The sequence below is a fragment of the Neoarius graeffei genome, chromosome 15 (genome assembly GCF_027579695.1).
Source record: "Neoarius graeffei isolate fNeoGra1 chromosome 15, fNeoGra1.pri, whole genome shotgun sequence".
Classification (NCBI taxonomy): domain Eukaryota; kingdom Metazoa; phylum Chordata; class Actinopteri; order Siluriformes; family Ariidae; genus Neoarius; species Neoarius graeffei.
The window spans coordinates 14,119,827-14,142,547 of record NC_083583.1 but is presented as its reverse complement, the minus strand read 5'-3'; the positions used below and the strand labels follow the sequence as shown (position 1 = coordinate 14,142,547).

Genomic DNA, 22,721 nt, shown 5'->3' with positions numbered 1-22,721 from the left:
CAATTCAGTGACGGTTTCTGTGTTATCATTTGTTGACAGGTGAAGAGCAGTGATGAAGCTGTGATCTTGTGCAAAACAGCTATCGGGTGTCTAAAATTAGAGATCAATGACCTCGCTACAACAAAGGTACATTAGAACAAGAAGACCTGGAGAAAGGAATATGGAAACGATTAAATAGGTATCATTAGGATATTGATAGCTCAGGGATGGACACGTTTGTGAATAAGGTTTTAACAGTGGAGGTTGTACTCTTTGCATGTGTTTCTACACCTGGAATAATCTTGTAATTTTCAAAGGATAACATTTAAAAACAAGTGTTGCCAGGCAAAACAAACATCGCCCGGTAGCATTTATGACGAATGTGAAGGAAGATATTGTGATAAAAATAGGTACGCTATGGGTACATGATCCCATGTCCATAGAGTAAATATAGCATATTTATTTTTTTCGTGGTCCGGTTTCCATCAAGTCCTGCGCTCTGATTGGCTGGCGAGCGGGTCTGTATCCTACGGTACGGACCTCGGTTACGGACCTCTGGCGTCTCGCTCGTTCACAACAACAACAAACATAGTTGCAATTTTTGTCAACATTTATCTTTTTTTATAAGATTTATTTATAAGATTTTTATCAAAAATCTTATACATTTTTTCCAGCATTTCTCAGCATAATAGCATTAATTTTACAGCATGGATAGTGATGACAGTCTTCACAGCGAAAGTGAGTTTTACTACTCTGAGGAAGACAAAATAAAAGAAAGCATTTCAGGAGAAAGCTAATAACCTCTAACTGTTGCTAACGCCGAGCAAAAACATGGCTGAATCCTGAATGACTCCTATTTGTATAAATAGGGGACTACATAGGCGGCAAAATGTAGTTTTTGTCCTGCCATGGAAGTGCACTTGTATACTGAGGAGGAAGCCATTTGCATTACAGCCATGAATGAGGATTCAAAATAGCATTAATTTTACAGCATGGATAGCGATAACGACAGTGTTCACAGCGAAAGCGAGTTTTACTACCCTGAGGAAGACAAAATTAAAGAAAACATTTCAGGAGAAAGCTAAAAACCTGTAACTTGCTAACGCCGAGCAAAAACGGCTGAATCCTGAATGACTCAATTTTGTATAAATAGGGGACTACATAGGCAGCAAAATGTAGTTTTTTTCCTGCCATGGAAGTGCACTTGTATACCGAGGAGGAAGCCATTTGCATTACAGCCGTGAATGAGGATTCAAAATGGCAGCTCGGCTCGGTTTTCCCTTTCAGGCGCTCTCATTTTCTGTTAGAATTTGGTAAAGAAAAAAATAAATGTATTATTTACCAGCTTAAGGTCGGTCCGTATGGTGAAATACCGTGACCTCGGCCTTGAATACTGACCTCGGCCCAGAGGACCTTGGTCAGTACTTTCAAGACCTCAGTCACGGTATTTCACAGTACGGACCTCCCAGCTGGTAAATAACATATATTTATTTTTTTCACGGTCCAAATCCTGCGCTCTGATTGGCTGGCGAGCGGGTCCGTATCCTACGGTACGGACCCCAGTTATGGACCTCTGGCAACTCGCTCGTTCACAACAACAACAAACTTAGTAGAATTTTTTGTCAACATTTATCTTTTTTTATAAGATTTATTTATAAGATTATCAAAAATCTTATAAATCTTTGCCAGCATTTCTCAGGAGAATAGCGTTAATTTTACAGCAATGGATAGCGATAACGACAGTCTTCACAGCGAAAGTGAGTTTTACTACCCTGATGAAGATAAAATTAAAGAAAACATTTTAGGAGAAACCTAAAAACCTCTAACTTGCTAACAGTTTGATCTCATTAGTTAATGAGGCCCATTTTGGACCATGTTATCCTAGTACATAATATTACGTTAGGTAAAAACTTTAAACCAGTGCAATCTCTTCTTCAAAGTTTCACCAAATGTCTTTATTTATGCAATATAAAGGTCATACTACTGTATAACTTTGGTCGAGCAAAAACACCGAGCAAAAACATGGCTGAATCCTGAATGACTCAGTTTTGTATAAATAGGGGACTACATAGGCAGCAAAATGTAGTTTTTTCCCTGCCATGGAAGTGCACTTGTATACCGAGGAGGAAGCAATTTGCATTACAGCCGTGAATGAGGATTCAAAATGGCGGCTCGGCTCGGTTTTCCCTTTCGGGCGCTCTCGTTTTCTGTTAGAATTTGGTAAAGAAAAAAATAAATATATTATTTACCAGCTTAAGGTCGGTCCGTATGGTGAAATACCGTGACCTCGCCCTTGAATACTGACCTCGGCCCAGAGGGCCTCGGTCAGTACTTTCAAGACTTCAGTCACAGTATTTCACGATATGGACCTCCCAGCTGGTAAATAATATATTTATTTTTTAAAAAATATTATAAAAATATTTATAAAATATTATATTTGATCATTTATTTATTGAGGAAAATGATCCAATATTACATATCTGTGAGTGGCAAAAATATGTGAACCTCTAGGATTAGCAGTTAATTTGAAGGTGAAATTAGAGTCAGGTGTTTTCAATCAATGGGATGACAATCAGGTGTGAGTGGGCACCCTGTTTAATTTAAAGAACAGGGATTTATCAAAGTCTGAGCTTCACAACACGTTTGTGGAAGTGTATCATGGCACGAACAAAGGAGATTTCTGAGGACCTCAGAAAAAGCGTTGTTGATGCTCATCTGGCTGGAAAAGGTTACAAAACCATCTCTAAAGAGTTTGGACTTCACCAGTCCACAGTCAGACAGATTATGTACAAATGGAGGAAATTCAAGACTATTGTTACCCTCCCCAGGAGTGGTCGACCAACAAAGATCACTCCGAGAGCAAGGCGTGGAATAGTCGGCGAGGTCACAAAGGACCCCAGGGTAACTTCTAAGCAAGTGAAGGCCTCTCTCACATTGGCTAATGTTCATGAGTCCACCATCAGGAGAACACTGAACAACAATGGTGTGCATGGCAGGGTTGCAAGGAGAGAGCCACTGCTCTCCAAAAAGAACATTGCTGCTTGTCTGCAGTTTGCTAAGGATCACGTGGACAAGCCAGAAGACTATTGGAAAAATGTTTTGTGGACGGATGAGACCAAAATAGAACTTTTTGGTTTAAATGAGAAGCGTTATGTTTGGAGAAAGGAAAACACTGCATTCCAGCATAAGAACCTTATCCCATCTGTGAAACATGGTGGTGGTAGTATCATGGTTTGGGCCTGTTTTGCTACATCTGGGCCAGGACGGCTTGCCATCATTGATGGAACAATGAATTCTGAATTATACCAGCGAATTCTAAAGGAAAATGTCAGGACATCTGTCCATGAACTGAATCTCAAGAGAAGGTGGGTCATGCAGCAAGACAACGACCCTAAGCACACAAGTTGTTCTCCCAAAGAATGGTTAAAGAATAATAAAGTTAATGTTTTGGAATGGCCAAGTCAAAGTCCTGACCTTAATCATCATCATCATCTTTATTTGCCAGACTCAGGGTCCAAGTACACACACAGATTACACATGCCCAATATAAAAACAGACAAACAAACAAGAACATAGACAAATACAAACAAACACCATCTCATCTCATTATCTCTAGCCGCTTTATCCTTCTACAGGGTCGCAGGCAAGCTGGAGCCTATCCCAGCTGACTACGGGCGAAAGGCGGGGTACACCCTGGACAAGTCGCCAGGTCATCACAGGGCTGACACACAGACACAGATAACCATTCACACTCACACCTACGGTCAATTTAGAGTCACCAGTTAACCTAACCTGCATGTCTTTGGACTGTGGGGGAAACCGGAGCACCCGGAGGAAACCCACGTGGACACGGGGAGAACATGCAAACTCCGCACAGAAAGGCCCTCGTCGGCCACGGGGCTCGAACCCGGACCGTCTTGCTGTGAGGTGACAGCGCTAACCACTACACCACCGTGCCGCCCCAAACAAACACCAATCAATTAAAAAAAATAATAATTCTTAGAAAAGACATTCATACCAGTACCTCCACATTGCTGACGGTACAAATTACACTATAGCTGGGATTGGTCAGCACCGTTATAATGTAATTCTGTGACATGTTTAAGCGACATATAAATTTATATATCAGGTTCCTCAGTAAAGCTTTAACCTCCTAAGGCCCAAGCTGTTTTTTAACATGCATTTTTTATTTCTCTTTGCTATTTGGGCTTATTAGAACCTGATTAGAATAAAAACTAAGCATCATCTTTTGATAAGATGTACTTTTAGAGAAAAAGTATGTCCGCATATGTGGATTCTTGTTCCGAATTTCCATAAAGTGCTGTCCACGCATGTGACCGCTAAGCCCTAGGAGGTTAAAGGTGCTGACCCCTGCATTACAGAACAGGACACGAACACTACAGCACCTTGGTCTCCTGAGTAGGATCCTTAAACAGTCATTATAGGCTACCTGTACCTTCTGTAGACTTGCCTTTTTAAACTTTGCCCATAATCCAATCGAAATGTTGTGGAAGGACCTGAAGCGAGCAGTTCATGTGAGGAAACCCACTAACATCCCAGAGTTGAAGCTGTTCTGTACAGAGGAATGGGCTAAAATTCCAAAAAAACAAAGAAACCCCACCGAAAACAATACCTCATCCCGCTTAAGCCCACTGCACACCTTCCCGATTTGCTTATGATTTTGTTAGACCGATTAAATCGCTTGCGAATCGTAAATGTGTGCGGGAGCACCTCGTAGCTGATTTCATCGGTTCTCGATTGCTCGGTTCAGATCAAACTGGTCTTGATATTTTCGGATGCGATCTCCTCGTACGCAACACAATCGGTAGTGTGTGCATTATTACTATGATCTCATCGGTTATGATAATTTTAAACAGCCAATTGGAGTGCCAGGATTGATCCCAGTGGACTGCAGACCAGGAAGCACAAATTGTGTCACTTTGGGAAGCGTCCACCTGTCTTTATGACATTAGTTCACCTGATTACAGCAAACGGGAAAAGAGGAACGAGGCTATGGCTGTAATTGTGTCAGCTTTGAAAATGCCTGGTAAAGTATTCTTGCATTGTCAGTGGTACAGAAATCACTTGTCCGGAATCCTGGAACAAGTTGAATTTTAAGAACGACTGAACGAATTAGAATCAGTTCTTATTATTGATTTGTCTAGTTGGGATTATTATCCCTTTTTGATTCTAATATTCAAAATTTAATACTTCTCGTATGTATGTGTGTGTGTGTGGGGTTTTTTTTTTTGTTTGTTTTTTTGTACTATCATGTGATATCTTGAACACGTGACCATCTATTTGGGCTGAACATGTACGATGTCTCACAAATGTGCGCAGGGAATTTTGAACCGATCAAATCGGGCCCGTATACTCGTAACTGATCGCCTGACACACGAAGCCCTGATGAAATCGGGAAGGTGTGCGTTGGGCGAGGTAAAAAAAAAGCGGGCGAGGTAAAAAAAAAAAAACTTGCAATATTGCCTTGCGATAAATCAGGCTAGTTTCTTCATTACAGCTTTATGTTTAATCTTCCAACCTTGAAATTAGCTCCGCCCCATTCTCCAACCTTGAAATTAGCTCCGCCCCAGCCAGATCTTAAACTGTATTTTCATTCAAATTATTTTTTATGCCGTTTTGATTGACTGAGTGAACTGCAAATAACTGCCTACAAATAACAGTCTGCTCATACGCAGTTACTTCACACTTTTGAATGATTTGTTTTATCATTCAAAGGGGGCGGGACCACTGCGACAAGGGCCAACAAGTGTTACGGGCATCATGGTGGGCAGGACGTGTGATAAAACAGTGATTACATCTGATTTCTTTGTTATCGTTTGATTCTTCGCATGAACTTTATAATCAGTATTTTAAAAAAAATAGTAATGTGAATGATAATTATTGAACTCGGTTTTCACAAAATATCGTGATTTGTTAGTGGCGAGCGAGCAATTATTTGCCGATGCCAAGTTCAGTAATTGCTTACTGTCTATTATTTTGATAATTTCTTCATTTAAATTAAAACAAAGGGGAAAATGTACAAATAAACTGCAAAATATGTAGAATCTGATTAGAAATAATGTTTTAAATCATGGTTTTAACCATAACGTTTGTGATTTTATCGTCACTCAATTCTGTGGGCCAGTCAATCACGGGGGCAGTTTTGGAAAGATGGGTGTTATTTTTGGGGCCAGGGCTCAAGGAGTTTCAAATAAAGTCATTCAAACATCTAATCCACCTACATAACCATTAGAGCTAATCTTGAAAAAAATGGACTATTATTTAATGCACATTTATATATAAGTGTTGCACCATGACATTGGATCGTAGTGTGGGCGGGGCTTATTTCATTCACGCACTATGAAAGCACATTGACACAAAGGCGCTCGTCAGTCCAACATTTGTCAGAGATCAGCAAAAATCAGGCTTTGACAAATGTGTAGACATGAGAACCTGAAAAATCTGCGAAGACAGTGCAGATGTTTCAATCCAGTTTCTAACGCTTTAGTGAAAAAATACAAAGGCGACTGATGTATTGTCTTAATCAGCAACTTGCAATGCATTGCTATATATTCTCTCTCTCTCTCTCTCTCTCTCTCTCTCTCTTCTGCTTTGAATATTCTGTCGGTTTATTTTGTTTTCCTGAATGTAGCACACAAAAACAGGAAGTACGTAGTATGCTTCAACATTGGCTGTCAATGTCATTTAGATTATTCAGTATTTTTTACTGAATTTAACCTTAAGCACTACAACTCAATTCCCTTCACTACAACTGGGAATAATGTGTTTGGAATAATGTTCATTTTAGATCAGCATTGCATAGCATTAACAGTATTTAAGATTTTATTATCTCCGTGCACCATCTGTCATAACAGTATGCCATCACATCACTAATTAGAAAAACATCTGGTTTAAATATTCAGATGTCACTGAAGGCTGCCATTAGCTGGATCAGATGTTTAATCTTGCACATTGTGTTAGATTATGAAACTGAGGTCTGCAGGTGGGCGTCATGCCGGTGCAGCGGGTGGTGCTGCTGCCTCACCGCTCCAGGGTCCTCGGTTCGATCCTGAGCTTGGGTTACTGCTTGAGCTGAGTTCTGCATGTTCACCCTGTGCCTCTGTGGGGTTTCTTTGGGGTTTTCCAGTTTCCTCCCACCTTCTAAGAATATGCTGGTGGTGGGCTGGCAAGACTAAATTTCCCTAAGGTGTGAATGTGAATTATCTGGCAGTGGAGCTGGGCAGCCATATTATTCTGTTTATTCTGCTGAAAATGATTTGTTGCTTGAAAACCATTTCATGTACAGTATTTGTTATCTTACACAACCCAGGATCCGATGTAGAAAGGATCACTGTGCATTGTGGAGGATGTTAGTGAGTTTGGTTTTGAGCGTATGGGAATAATTATTCAAGTACATTCTATAGAAATGTTGAATATACACTGATGTACGTTAAAAGAGGAGATGAAATCGTAGTCTCGATCTCAGCATACAGTTAAATAAATTAAAAAACAATCTGGCTGTGTGCAAGGGTTGGGTGATGTGAATAAAATAACTTAACAATACTTCAAGATATTACTACCACACACACAGGGCTCGACATTAACTTGGTTAATTTCCACCTGCCCCCCAATATTATCACTTGCCCCCTATTTCGCGAGTACTACTTTTTTTTTTTTTAGGAAAACCATAGAATAGTTGTGAATTGCAACATTAAGTTAAGATCACACACTGAGTTGAAGTTTGGTTATTGGTTACTTTTTACTTGTAACTGACAATAACAATTTTATCCAAAATAGTTTTTCCTGCCTTAGTCGATTTATTTCCATTTCACATGCATGCAGCTCTTGTAAAGTTTGGTGTGTTTGTGTAGAACTCTCTCTGACTGTAGGTTCATTACTCGATAATGTAGAAATCATAAAATAGAAATCTATAACCAAGTTTGTAGGAAGAAAACAATAGGGTGCCAAGACTTTTGAATAGTACTGTGTTTGAGAATATTTATATCGGGGGTTTTTGTTTGTTTGTTTGTTTGTTTTTTTGTTGTCCACCTCTAGGTTAAAAAAAAAAACCTGCGCTGCATCATGACAGACAGGATAATGTTTGAGTTTAAAATTATTGTTTAGTGTGTAGGTTGTGGATGTTTTATACAGACCTGGCAACCTGAAACTGAATCAGTGCAGCCAGTTTGTCATGACACAGCTTGTTTTTTTGTTTGTTTGTTTGTTTGCTTGTTTGTTTATTTGGTTTTTTTAAAATAACCTAGAGGTTGATGATGTAACCAAGATATATAAATATTTTAGACAGGACTGTGTTCCTCTGATAACAGAAACAAAGCTCTCTCTGTTCTTAATCTGTTCTGTTCTTTCAGGATTTATCACTCATGTCGCTCTTTGTTGAGTTTTTTATGCCCGAGTTGTTTGAAACCAATCTGGGTTTTCTGTCGAATAAGGAAGCGGCTTCACCTGTAAGAGAATCAAACACTTTCATGAAGGAGCTGACTCGAATGCAAGCAGAAAAAAAATAAAACGAGATTCTTAAACTCTTCCATCCTCACTTCCGACTTTCTGTTTTTGTAAAATACATTTTAAATACAATTGTGAATTCCTCTGGAGTTTTCAGGCTGAGCTCCTCTCCTCGTATTCTTTAACCACTCGTTTCCTTGTTGTTCTTGAAGCATTTGCTTCTATTTGTTAACATTTTGTAATATCTCAGAAAATAGTATTGTGACATCACAATCTCAATAGTATACTGTCATATAAGACCCGACCGATAAATAGGCGTGCTGATATGAGCTAATTGCTGATAAATTCGTATCAGCATTTATAACGGCTGATAAATAACAGGTAAAAAAGAAACGGAGAGATAGAAGATGGATCCTTTAACCATGTTATGAGTTGTTGCATAGTTTGTCCACCAGACGGGACGCTGCAACTCCACTGTTCCCAGCATGTTTGGAACACCAAAAATCACAACAGTCAGCTGACCCAAGTGGTCAAACAGAGGAGCAGTGGCATGTCAAACAGATGAAGGCAGTCAGGGATCTAAAGTATCAGTTTCAGTTATATATGTAAATTAATGAGATATACAAACAAATTGTATTTTTTTAGATTTAACTGAGATTTATTTGTACATTTCTTATATATTATGTAAAATGAGTAAAGTATTTCATAGTTATATTAACACTGCATGCAGTGTCTTGCAAAAGTATTCATCCTCCTTGGTGTTTGTCCTGTTTTGTCGCATTACAAGCTGGAATTAAAATGGATTTTTGGAGGGTTCGCACCATTTGATTTACACAACATGCCTACCACTTTAAAGGTGAAAATCTTGATTTGATTTATTCGATCATAATGTAAAATGAAGTACAAAATACATTAAAATCAGGATTACACAAGAAAGCGCAAGCACTTATTTCCATTGTGGTCCCATTAAAACACGTAAAACAGCAATGGCAACGTTATGATTTGACTTAATATTGACTCACTGTACTATGAAAATGGTGAAAATAATAATAACAACAACCATATAATAATAATAATAATAATAATAAATTGACTTAAATTGACTAGACTAATAGACAATGAAAATGCATTGTATAGACTAGACTGAAATTTGATTATAAAATTTGATTTCAAAAAGTATGACTAATACCTGTGGATAACAATTATAAAGTAAAATGTTGTATATATTAATAGTAAATATTAAATGATGATTAAATGATGATAAAGATAATATAATAACAAATAATAATGACATTAAGGAAAAAACAGCAAAAACACACAAACAATAATTAAGATGGAAAAACACAAATCTGGAGTGTGCATATTCACACACGCCCAAAGTCAGTACTTTGTAGAGCCACCTTTTGCTGCAATTACACCTGCAATTCTCTTGGGGTGTGTCTCTATTAGCTTACCACATCTAGCTACTAGGATTTTCGCCCATTCCTCAAGGCAAAACTGCTCCAACTCCTTCAAGTTAGATGGATTGCGTTGGTGTACAGCGATCTTCAAGTTATGCCACAGATTCTCAGTTGGATTAAGGTCTCTTTTACTAGGCCATTCCAAGACATTTAAATGTTTCCCTTTAAACGACTCCAGTGTAGCTTTAGCAGTATGTTTAGGGTCATTGTCCTGCTGGAACGCGAACCTTCATCCCAGTCTCAAATCTCTGGCCGACTCAAACAGGTTTTCCTCCAGACTTGCCCTGTATTTAGTGCCATCCATCTTTCCTTCAGTCCTGACCAGCTTTCCTGTCCTTGCAGATGAAAACTATCCCCACAGCATGATGCTGCCACCACCATGCTTCACTGTAGGAATGGTGTTCTCAGGGTGCTGGGTTTGTACCATGCATGGCATTTCCCATGATGGCCAAAAAGTTAAATTTTAGTCTTATCTGACCAGAGAATCTTCTTCCATGTGTTTGGGGAGTCTGCCACATGCTGTTGGACAAACTCCAAACGTGCTTTCTTCAGCAATGACTTTTTTCTGGCCACACTTCCATAAAGCCCCACTCTGTGGAGTGTCCAGCTTAAAGTGGTCCTATGGACAGATATTCCCATCTCCGCTGTGGGTCTTTGCAGCTCCTTTAGTATTCTCTTTGGTGTCTTTGTTGCATCTCTGATTAATGCCCTCCTTGCCCGGTCTGTGAGTTTTGGTAGGCGGCCTTCTCTTATCAGGTTTGTAGTGGTGCCATATTCTTTCCATTTTGCTATAATGTATTTAATGGTGCTCCATGGAATATTCAACGTTTGGGATATTTTTTATAACCCAACCTTGATCTATACTTCTCCACAACTTTGTCTCCGTCCATCTGTCTCAGTTACATCATCCGTTTTCAGTTAAATCGTGTCTCCTCTCTCAGTTCTCAATGGATTTCAGTTCTGATTGATTGATTGATTTGAAAGAACTAGTCCTTCTGCACAAAAGTTGGTCATTATATTGTCAATTTTGTCGCTAACAAAGTAGTAATTAGGTCAACTTAATACATTTTCTTCTGACTAGAATTGTATCTCCTCTCATTTATCATGTGAATTCAGTTCTGATCGTTGTTTTGGGTAGATCTTCTTCTCTCGGGGAACAAAATTTAGTCCTTTGTTGTTTTTCCTGTTGTAAACAATTTGTCTTGGAGTTTGGTCCTCTCTCACATCATCACATTTCAGTTCTGTTTGATGTTTTGGTCGTCATGGTTGTTTTGATGGCAGGCCAGATGAGCTACTATGTCCTTGCTGTTCTGGTGGTTTTGTTTTACAAGCTCTGAAAAAAGTAACAAAATCACCCATGTCAAGCCACATCAGCATATGAGATGATATGAATGCTAACAAATATTTTTTCACATTTCTACAATCCTGCCCTGGTTATTATTCATGTCTAAATGTGGTTAATAAATGTATCACTGGGAAAACAACCAGATCCTTACACAAGAGGAATCCTGATTTAGTGTTTTTTGTAAATTAGAGCCTGAGAGTTTTGGTTCTCATTGATTCAGTGTTGCATCATTTGCAGAAACTGATAGAGGAAGTGGAGGAAATGCTGAATAATTTGTCTGGTGTAACATCAGTCCATGGGCGTTTCTATGATTTATCCAGCAAGTACTATCGATTTGTGGGAAACCACGCACTGTACTACAAGGATGCACTGCGATATCTCGGATGTGTCGACATAAAAGATTTATCTGGTAAGTCATGTAATTATTTTGTATTGTGGAGACAGAAAAATGCAATCAGATGTTTGACGTTAATTAGTATATGACCTTTAAATTCCACATAAACTTGTTCACGATGCTTTGTTTTCACATTTTCAGAGACAGAGAAACAGGAGAGAGCGTTTACACTGGGGCTCGCGGGACTGCTCGGCGAGGGAGTGTATAATTTTGGAGAGCTTGTAAGTCCCTTGCGTATTCTTACCATGCCTCAGTTCCACAGAGAACATTGTCTCACTGCTTTTCACAATGATCAGTGCATAATACAAGCTGTTGGGTTATTTATTTTTTCTTTTGTCAGCTGATGCACCCAGTGTTGGAGTCTTTAAGAAATACAGATAAGCAGTGGCTTATAGAAACGCTGTATGCCTTCAACAGCGGCAACGTCGTCAAGTTCCAGGCTTTAAAGTCAGCCTGGGGTCAGCAGGTCAGCAAGATTACACTTTCATTAAAAAAAAAGTGCACTAGTTTGTTCCTTGTAGCAGTATAATAGTGTGTTCATGTTTTGTAAAAGTCATACAGAAAGAATTTTTGCATTGCAGCCAGATCTTGCAGCTCATGAGGTCAAACTGATGCAGAAGATTCAGCTCCTCTGCGTAATGGAGGTGATTTGTCCTTAAATGAATCCTTCAGCGGATTTATTCTCAAATGTATTTTAAGTAAAAATAGTTTCAAAAAATCAAACTTTCATTTTCGGAGACCAAATGGTTTTTAAGAAAAATGAATTTCCGTTAAAATGCCAGATGGGTTTTTTACACACTACACACACTTTCTGTAGATCATGTAAAAAAGATTTTGCAGCGCAAAGTCTCCTGTCTGATCCAGTTTCTGTCGGTGACACTTTGCCACAGCTGAGCAAGCACACTTTGCATTTTCTCTGTGGAAATGCAGTCTAGTTCCAGCTTGTTATCCCCCGCTGGCCGAAAGGCCCGAAGAGGGATTATGTCGTGGCGATGTCCGGCCGTCTCTCCCTCCCTCCCTCCATCCTGGGAAGGGTGCTCACATTCTGAAATCAACTCCTCTCACAATTTTTTGAGGTATTTCACAAAACCTGGCAGGATTCTTTGTTATATGTCGGTAATATGTACAGTATATTGTAATTTCGTTCTATTCAGTCACATTTTACCAGAGTTACAGCCCTTGATTAACAAAATTATAATTTGACAATTTCATGAGAGTATGTTTTCCTTCTGAAATCAACTCCTCTCACAATTTCTGGAAGAATTTCACCAAACTTGGCAAAAGGCATTGTTATACGTCGGTAATACGCATATTGTTATTTTGTTCAATTCCAGGGCTCAACATTAACTTTTAAACCCGCTTGCCCTGGGGGGCAAGTGGGTGTAAATTTCCACTTGCCCCCCAGTATTATCATTTGCCCGGTCGGGCATGTCGGGGACATATCCCACTTGCCTGAATGCATGGTTCACTTGCCCCGGGCAATCGGGCAGTCCTTAATGTCAAGCCTTGAATTTGGTCGCATTTTACCAGAGTCATGGCCCTTGATTAACAGCCTGGTACTTTCACAATCTCATGAAGGTGTGCTTGCCTTCTGACAACAACTCCTCTCACAATTTTTGGATGAATTTCTCGAAGCTCGGCAAAAGGCCTTGTTATATGACGGTAATACGCAGATTGCGATTTAATTTCATTTGTGAAAATTTTACCAGAGTTTTGACCCTTGATTAAATAACTTGTACTTTGACAATTTCATGAGGGTGTACGTTCTTCTGAAATCAACTCCTCTCACAATTTGTGGAGGAATTTCACCAAACTTGGCAGAAGGCTTTGTAATATGACAGTTATACGCAAATTGAAATTTTGTTTAATTTGGGCAAATTTTTACCAGAGTTATGCCCTTGATTACTAACAAACTTGTACTTTGACAGTTTCATCAAGGTGTGCTTGCTTTCTGAAATCAACTTCCCTCACAATTTTTATTATCCCCCACTGGCCGAAAGGCCCAAAGGGGGATTATGTCATGGCGGTGTCCGCCCCAGGAAGGGTACTCACCTTCTGAAATCAACTCCTCTCACAATTTTTGGAGGAATTTCACAAAACCTGACAGGATTCTTTGTTATATGTTGGTAATACGCATATTGCAATTTTGTTCAATTCAGTCGCATTTTACCAGAGTTATGCCATAGTTGCCAGCAGGCGAGATTGTGCTCTCAAAGCACTCTTGTGCTTTCTTTTTGGCATCATTGTGGCATTTATATGCTACACAATAAAGTATACTTATTTAAAAGCTGATAAATTTGGTAAAAATACTTGTAAAACTAGCAAAACTATGATGTAAACAGAGAATGTAAACAGCTGAGTTGCTCCAAGCGACCACTCCCTGATGTCATCGTATACGTCAAGCCCATCTGGCAAATGAATTTTCTTTCAAATTTCTCAAACACGATTTAGTCTCCGAAAATGAAAGTTTGATTTTTGAAATCTTGAGAATAAATCCGCTTCCCTTTAAATTAATTAAAATCCTTTTTTTTTTTCTAGATTTCTATTTTGAAAAGTTTTTTCATTTTATTTCTTTGTTTCCCTTCTAGATGACTTTTACACGGCCCACCAATAACAGACAGCTGTCCTTCCAGGAAATTGCCCAGAGCGCCCAAATCCCAGTGAACGAGGTGATCAGGGTTAAGACAACAAACATCGCAGACAGCATGCATAAATCGATTCAGAAATATTTGACCTACGTGGCTTCGATATACACACAGAGTTGATACACTTATCTAAACTAATGTTCCTGGATTCTAAAGAAATTCAAGCAGCACTTTTAGGATGGCTAGACCTATATTTAGACCTTTTCCATTGTAACACAGAACAGTATTTAAGCTCAGTATACAGTACACTGTTCATATCCATTTGTCATTGTAAGCACTTGAAGAAAAGGAAGGCCACAGAAAGGCCTGGAAGGATTTTTTTTTATATGCCAGATGTATCATATGCTGTCTGATGATTGTCTCTTACTGTAATCATTGCCATCAGCTTAATCTGCAGTAGCAGCTGGGTGTAATGGTGTAATGTTAGCCAGGAGGTAATTATTTAAGAGTAGACCCACTACTGCTGACATTTAACTCCATTAAGAACCTTCTATAGCACTGCAGGCTGATTGGGCTCGCAATACACACAAGTCACGTAAGAAAATCATAAAAAAATACCACATTTTGTTTTCTGTCAAATCTTCATTTAGTCTAATTATAATATGATTTGAAAGCAATTAAGCATTTTGTAATAATTATTAATAATTAATTCAATTACATTAAGCATTACGGTATTTTAAGCATTGGTGCAAACCTGGCATATACAAAATAAGCTGTTAAATACAGTCGTGAGCTTGTTTGGTTTTTTTTTATACCACTGATTTATTCAATTATTAATTATAGACTATTCTTCAATTGTCAATTCCGATTGATCAGAAAGGAAAGTGTTGATTAGTTTTCTATAACAGCATCTCTGAAATGAGCACAGGCTCCATGGTAAATCGCAGTGTAACAGCGCTTGACGCCTGGACAGTGAGGAACCAGAGGCAAGCGCACTTTTAATTCAGGGTGTACTTTTATTATTTTTCACTTTTCAGCAGGCTCGTATTACTCAAGTCCAGGACTCGTGCCCTAATTTTAAAGACTCATGACTTGATTTGGACTTGTGCGCTGATGACTCGGGCTCGTGCATTAACTGCATTTGGACTCGTAAATTGGAGACGAGGACTCGGATTTTTTCATTATTTTTTGTAACGTGTCATCATAATTTGGCATAAGATATTTATATCTACACTAATTTTTGTACTAATTTTGTGCAAGAGTGTCACACCTGCACGCCTTGGCGTATGAATCAAATAGACTCTCGGGCGCGCTCCGGACCAAGCGGACTCTCGCGCACACCGTAAACGACTCGCAGCTACACAGGATTAAGACACAATCAGCGCGCCTATATAAAAACTGTGAAAACACACTTACTTTGCGAAGTATTGAGTTGCATTGCTGATACGTTACCGAGCTTTATTTCCTTCTTTGGGTTCCTGATCCCTGATCTCCTGTTTCTCGTCTTTGATTCTGACGAGTCTACGATAGCCTGTTTGTGCCTCGCTCGACCTATCGCCTGTTTCAGTGTTTTACGACTTTGCCTACCGTTCTGGATTGTTTACCGTCTTCACTTGTATTGATAAACACACCTTCTACACTTGCATCCGTCTCTCAACCATCTCTGACCGAATACTTCACACTCCCTGACAAAGAGAAGCACATTCACCTCTTCATACGTCATGTTCAGGAACAAACTAATGTTAATGGCGCTAAAACAGCCACCGTCAAATGGTGCGGTTGGAGTCTTGTTCTCGGACTTGACTCGGATCAGTAGTGGACTCGACTCGAAATTTTTTTTATTGACTCGGACTTGAACACTGGGGACTTGAGACTGGACTCAGACTCAAGGTTTAGTGACTTGACTACAACACTGTTTTTCATTGACTACTACCCTAAACACACACGTTGGGTAACACAGCTCTCTCTGTCCTCTCTCTCTGTCTGTCTTGCTCTGTCTTGTTACTAGCTGTCTGAAAGACACACAGAGACGCACGTTAATAGACAGCCAGTACTTAGACACAGGTATAAGGGCCCGGTCCCACAACACCAATAACTATAACTCTGACTATCCCTCTGCCTGAATTTAGTTCCAGTCTGGAGCAGTCACACCACAACTATAATCCCGACTATAATATCAGTTGGTCCTGCCACTCAGGTAAATAAATGCATGCAACTTAGGAATAGTCATGGAAGTTTTTTCCAAATAGTAGCACATTATTCCGGGTCATACTGTACAACTTGGACTTCAAAATAACCCATGCACACACTCCGGTGGTTGATAAAATACAGATAGGTCACGGATTATGGAAATATGATAAAAAAGGATACAAAATACAGAGTGGTTACGGATTTTAATACAGATGCATCACAGATGCTAATAATTTACGGATCGCTCACAGACGTTTCAGTATATTACAGACTGGTTACCGATTTCATACAGATGATGCATCGCAGTTAAAAAATGAAAAAAATCTAAAACAATTAAATGTTTGGACTGCTGAAGTTCATAATTAAAATATTTTACCTGCATTTATATGTTTACTTTATTAATTTACTATTGATATTTCATGGGGGGCGGCACGGTGGTGTAGTGGTTAGCGCTGTCGCCTCACAGCAAGAAGGTCCGGGTTCGAGCCCTGTGGCCGGCGAGGGCCTTTCTGTACGAAGTTTGCATGTTCTCCCCGTGTCCACGTGGGTTTCCTCCGGGTGCTCCGGTTTCCCCCACAGTCCAAAGACATGCAGGTTAGGTTAACTGGTGACTCTAAATTGAGCGTAGGTGTGAATGTGAGTGTGAATGGTTGTCTGTGTCTATGTGTCAGCCCTGTGATGACCTGGCGACTTGTCCAGGGTGTACCCCGCCTTTCGCCCATAGTCAGCTGGGATAGGCTCCAGCTTGCCTGCGACCCTGTAGAAGGATAAAGCGGCTAGAGATAATGAGATGAGATGATATTTCATGGAAAAATCACATATCCGTGAATAAAAGATCTGTGCTTTGTATTATATTTTTTATTTTCCATGAATCCATATTCCATGACTTCATGATGCAACAAGGATGTACAAAGATGCCTGGGGAAAAATAACACGTGCTCAGACAACATCACATGTAAACAATTCCAATTGGTCAGATGTTTTATCGGATCAGGTTCAGGCTGGGAAAAATGGCTCCAGAAGCAACCTCACCGATACGGATAAACCCAGCACTGGGCTAGAGGCATCGTTATCGATCTGGTGTGACCACCAACCACATAAACTGCAGGGGACCGGTTTATTTATAGTTATCGTTATTGTTATAGTTGTAGTTATAGTTATTAGTATTGTAGGACCAGACCTGGTGTAGTGGTTAGCACTGTCGCCTCACAGCGAGAAGGTCCTGGGTTCGAGCCCCGGGGCCGGCGAGGGCCTTTCTGTGTGGAGTTTGCATGTTCTCCCCGTGTCCGCGTGGGTTTCCTCCGGGTGCTCCGGTTTCCCCCACAGTCCAAAGACATGCAGGTTAGGTTAACTGGTGACTCTAAATTGATTGTAGGTGTGAATGTGAGTGTGAATGGTTGTCTGTGTCTATGTGTCAGCCCTGTGATGACCTGGCGACTTGTCCAGGGTGTACCCCGCCTTTCGCCCGTAGTCAGCTGGGATAGGCTCCAGCTTGCCTGCGACCCTGTAGAACAGGATAAAGCGGCTAGAGATAATGAGAATGAGATGAGGACCAGACCTGAAGTCGTCACGTGTTACCTGCTGGTTCAGTCTGACTCCTCGCCGTTCACAGCCGACGCTCGACCACCACCTCACTGCCACACACAGGTTTATATTAATCTGCTCATTCTAATATATCATTTCTATAGTAACAGCTTACACAGGGACTTTTATGGTGGGCTATGTATATAATGTACAGTAATAATAATAAACAGATAAAATCGTATTGTTGTTTAACCAAGAAAAACTTTGAGATGGTGCAGCTTTCTGTAAGTAAATGTTTATTTGACATCGATGGAAAGAGTCTCCAGGGTCAGTGCTTTGTAACTTAATCGAGAAGAGGGCTTAACTTGTTTCACAGACATTCCACAATATTAAATCTAACTGGGAATGGATTTTTAAAAAGTATTACGTCATTCTTTCATGAAAGAAAATGCAATCATTGGCAAACTGGTGTGGTATAAGAGGAATAAAGCACTTCAGGGATGTACTGTTTTTGGAAAATGCTCAACTTCCGGGTACAATAACTGAGCACTTTTTCGTATTTTTTGGTGAGCGTCCATGTGTTTCGATCATGTGTGCAGGTGGAGCTGCTCGTGATGAAAGCACTCTCAGTTGGATTGATAAAAGGGAGCATTGATGAAGTGGATCAGACTGTTCAGATGACATGGGTTCAGCCAAGAGTACTCGATTTACACCAGGTAACGTTATTACATCACTTTATTTTTATCTTCAGTTTTCTGTAACGTAGGATTTTTTTTTTTGACACTACATGGCCGAAAGTATGTGGACACCTGACTATCACACCCATGTGTGTCCATTCCAAAACCTAACACAGAGTTTGCCATTATAATAACCTTTACTCTCTGGGATGGCTTTCCGCTAGATTTTTGGAGCGAGGCTGTAGGGATTTGTGTTCATTCAACCATTAGTGAGGCACTGATGTCAAGTGAGAAGGCGTGGGGCTCAGTGAGTGTTCCAGTTCATCCCAAAGGTGTTCAGTAGGGTTGAGGTCAGGGCTCTGTGCAGGACACTCAAGTTCTTCCACTCCAGCTTTGGCAAACCGTGTCTTCATGGATCTCGCTTTGTACACAAGGGCATTGTCATGCTGGACCATGTTGGGGGAAATTGTAATGCTGCTGCAGCGTACAAAGATATTCTGTACAACTGGGCAATTCTTCAGCAAAGAGGCCAAAATTCTGAAATTATTAAGATTGCCTTAATTTGTCAGTTCAGTGATATTGCGAAAGTATGGAATCCAAGGCAAAATGTACTGAAAACCATATTTAAAAATCACCACCCCAATTATAGCAATGTCACTTCAGAGAAATCATGGTTTGAATTTTAAGAAATGAAAGTTCAGTTTTTCTGACGTAATTCCGTTCTTTCCTCATAAAAGCTTTTGCGTTCAGAGTTAAACGTAGCCAATTTTTCTATGCTGTTTTACCTCTGTCCGTCCGTCTGTCCATATCTCCGTATTTCCGTCTGTCCGAAACACCCTTTTTCTCAGCAACCACAAATCATAGCCACTTGGTACCTGGTACCAAACTTCAGCTTGGGGTTCTCTACCATGTATACTGTTTTCAGGTCTGTCACACATCGACTTCCTGTTTACCGACTGAATGTATTTATGAAACATATAGCGTGGATTTACAAAATTTTTGTAACACTTTTCTCAGTAACTATGAATCACAACTGCTTGATATTTGGTAGCGAGCTTCAGCTTGGGGTTCTATACCATGTATACCGTTTTCAGGTCTGTTGCACATCAACTTCCTGATTACCGACTGAATGTATTTATGAAACACATAGCATGGATTTACAAAATTTTCATAAATCCATGCTATGTGTTTCATAAATACATTTATGAAATAGCATCCGACTCGGACTTTCAAGAAGCAAAATTATGTTTCAAAATGACAGGGTACCAGGTTGCTATTTGAAATCCCTGAGGAGAACACTGCTCTTTACCTACTTGTTTCAGGGTTAATGATTTGTTGAAGTCAACATTCATAATAAGTGTCCTATTCCTTCGATTGCTTGCATTCTGATATAAGTGAGAGCGAGGGGATACGTAAGGGAGCAGTAGCTCAGTTGATCTTGTTAGGGTCAGAAGATACCCCATACAGTGTGAAATTTATTTCATACCTTTATCTTGAGTACTGCAACTAAAAAGTTACCACATTTTGCTGTGAATGTAATTCAGTTACCAAAGAACTACTTATGTGCTTCCAGCATTAGGGAAGAACCATATACGGGTGTGACGGTGAGGTGTTCGTATACTTTTGGCCATAGAGCGTATATAAAGAGCCGATTTTGTTTCTCTCAGATTAAGGGCATGAACGAGCGGCTGGACTCGTGGTGTAAAGACGTGAAGAACATGGCGGTGTTAGTGGAGCAGCAAGCCCAGGACATCCTCACTTAACACTACGTATCATTCCTATCAACACTCATCTTTCCACTATTCCTTTTATTTTTCCTGTGTTTACACTTTACCCTGGCAGTGAGGTCTTAATTTCTACAATTAATGTGAGCATATATTTAAGTTATTCCACAAAATCGAGTCATACACAAGGTGATAGCGGCTATCAGCCATGTACGACGAGATTGAGTGGAATAACTGTTTTATTCTAGCCACATTCACTGGATTTTGAGAAACAGAGCATTTTTATTTTTATTTTTTTGCAAATTCGATAAATAAAAACTTTATACAAAGCGTCCGACAAAATCATCTCCGCTTAGAATGTAAACAAACCGGCGAAATGACAGGAGCAATTTGTGAAAAATGGGGTAATAATAATAATTCTTGAAAAAAAAAATGTTCTTACCATCAAATACTTTCATTCTACATTTTGTTGGGGTTTTTTTTTGGTATTTTGGGGGTTTTGTTTTCGAGTAGTGTTTTTATTTCGTCCTCGGTTGGTTCAGCAAAATGCTCCGCCATTTTGTTTTTTTCTACTCACGGTATATGAACTGATAGCCTCGTAGTAGAGTAGCCAATCAGAGCACACGATTGCTCATATCCAGTGAATGTGGCTAGAATCTGTGCTATTTAAGCTTTGTGGGATTTTTTAATGTTTTTTTTCTAGATACATTCAATTAATAGAATACCACCTGACTCAAATATCTATGTATCCGTTCCTATGATCATTATCATTCCTGAGAATGCAATTTCAGTCAAGAAAAAATCCTTCCATTCTCCGAAATAGTCTTGTGAATTAAAACACTGTGTAAAATGGCTGTCAGGGATTTCAGATATACAGTAATATTGCTCAAACAGTATATCAGTATATCTGTTCTTGCTCTAGATGGATTAATAAGTGTTATACTTTATGTATTGTGCATATTTAAAGCTTGTCCACAACAGAATAGTACAACCCCGATTCCAAAAAAGTTGGGACAAAGTACAAATTAAAAAAAAAAAAAGGGAATGCAATAATTTACAAATCTCAAAAACTGATATCATATTCACAATAGAACATAGACAACATATCAAATGTCGAAAGTGAGACATTTTAAAATTTCATGCCAAATATTGGCTCATTTGAAATTTCATGACAGCAACACATCTCAAAAAAGTTGGGACAGGGGCAATAAGAGGCTGGAAAAATTAAAGGTACAAAAAAGGAACAGCTGGAGGACCAAACTGCAACTCATTAGGTCAATTGGCAATAGGTCATTAACATGACTGGGTATAAAAAGAGCATCTTGGAGTGGCAGCGGCTCTCAGAAGTAAAGATGGGAAGAGGATCACCAATCCCCCTAATTCTGCGCCGACAAATAGTGGAGCAATATCAGAAAGGAGTTCGACAGTGTAAAATTGCAAAGAGTTTGAACATATCATCATCTACAGTGCATAATATCATCAAAAGATTCAGAGAATCTGGAAGAATCTCTGTGCGTAAGGGTCAAGGCCGGAAAACCATACTGGGTGCCCGTGATCTTCGGGCCCTTAGACGGCACTGCATCACATACAGGCATGCTTCTGTATTGGAAATCACAAAATGGGCTCAGGAATATTTCCAGAGAACATTATCTGTGAACACAATTCACCGTGCCATCCGCCGTTGCCAGCTAAAACTGTATAGTTCAAAGAAGAAGCCGTATCTAAACATGATCCAGAAGCGCAGACGTCTTCTCTGGGCCAAGGCTCATTTAAAATGGACTGTGGCAAAGTGGAAAACTGTTCTGTGGTCAGACGAATCAAAATGTGAAGTTCTTTATGGAAATCAGGGACGCCGTGTCATTCGGACTAAAGAGGAGAAGGACGACCCAAGTTATCAGCGCTCAGTTCAGAAGCCTGCATCTCTGATGGTGTGGGGTTGCATTAGTGCGTGTGGCATGGGCAGCTTACACATCTGGAAAGACACCATCAATGCTGAAAGGTATATCCAGGTTCTAGAGCAACATATGCTCCCATCCAGATGACGTCTCTTTCAGGGAAGACCTTGCATTTTCCAACAAGACAATGCCAAACCACATACTGCATCAATTACAGCATCATGGCTGCGTAGAAGAAGGGTCCGGGTACTGAACTGGCCAGCCTGCAGTCCAGATCTTTCACCCATAGAAAACATTTGGCGCATCATAAAATGGAAGATACGACAAAAAAGACCTAAGACAGTTGAGCAACTAGAATCCTACATTAGACAAGAATGGGTTAACATTCCTATCCCTAAACTTGAGCAACTTGTCTCCTCAGTCCCCAGACGTTTACAGACTGTTGTAAAGAGAAAAGGGGATGTCTCACAGTGGTAAACATGGCC

General features: G+C 39.7%; 1 protein-coding gene across 1 annotated transcript in view; it reads left to right on the top strand.

Annotated features, from left to right (window-relative positions):
• LOC132899190 (26S proteasome non-ATPase regulatory subunit 13-like) overlaps nucleotides 1-21,684 on the top strand; it is a 40,326-nt gene extending 18,642 nt beyond the window's left edge. The window contains exons 6-13 of the mRNA XM_060940890.1: nucleotides 40-126; nucleotides 11,485-11,656; nucleotides 11,783-11,862; nucleotides 11,982-12,107; nucleotides 12,223-12,285; nucleotides 14,230-14,310; nucleotides 18,540-18,656; nucleotides 20,285-21,684. Coding sequence (XP_060796873.1) covers nucleotides 40-126; nucleotides 11,485-11,656; nucleotides 11,783-11,862; nucleotides 11,982-12,107; nucleotides 12,223-12,285; nucleotides 14,230-14,310; nucleotides 18,540-18,656; nucleotides 20,285-20,380 — 822 coding nt within the window. The 3' untranslated portion in view covers nucleotides 20,381-21,684. The remainder of the gene's footprint in view (nucleotides 1-39; nucleotides 127-11,484; nucleotides 11,657-11,782; nucleotides 11,863-11,981; nucleotides 12,108-12,222; nucleotides 12,286-14,229; nucleotides 14,311-18,539; nucleotides 18,657-20,284) is intronic.
• Nucleotides 21,685-22,721: the final 1,037 nt, after the last annotated feature.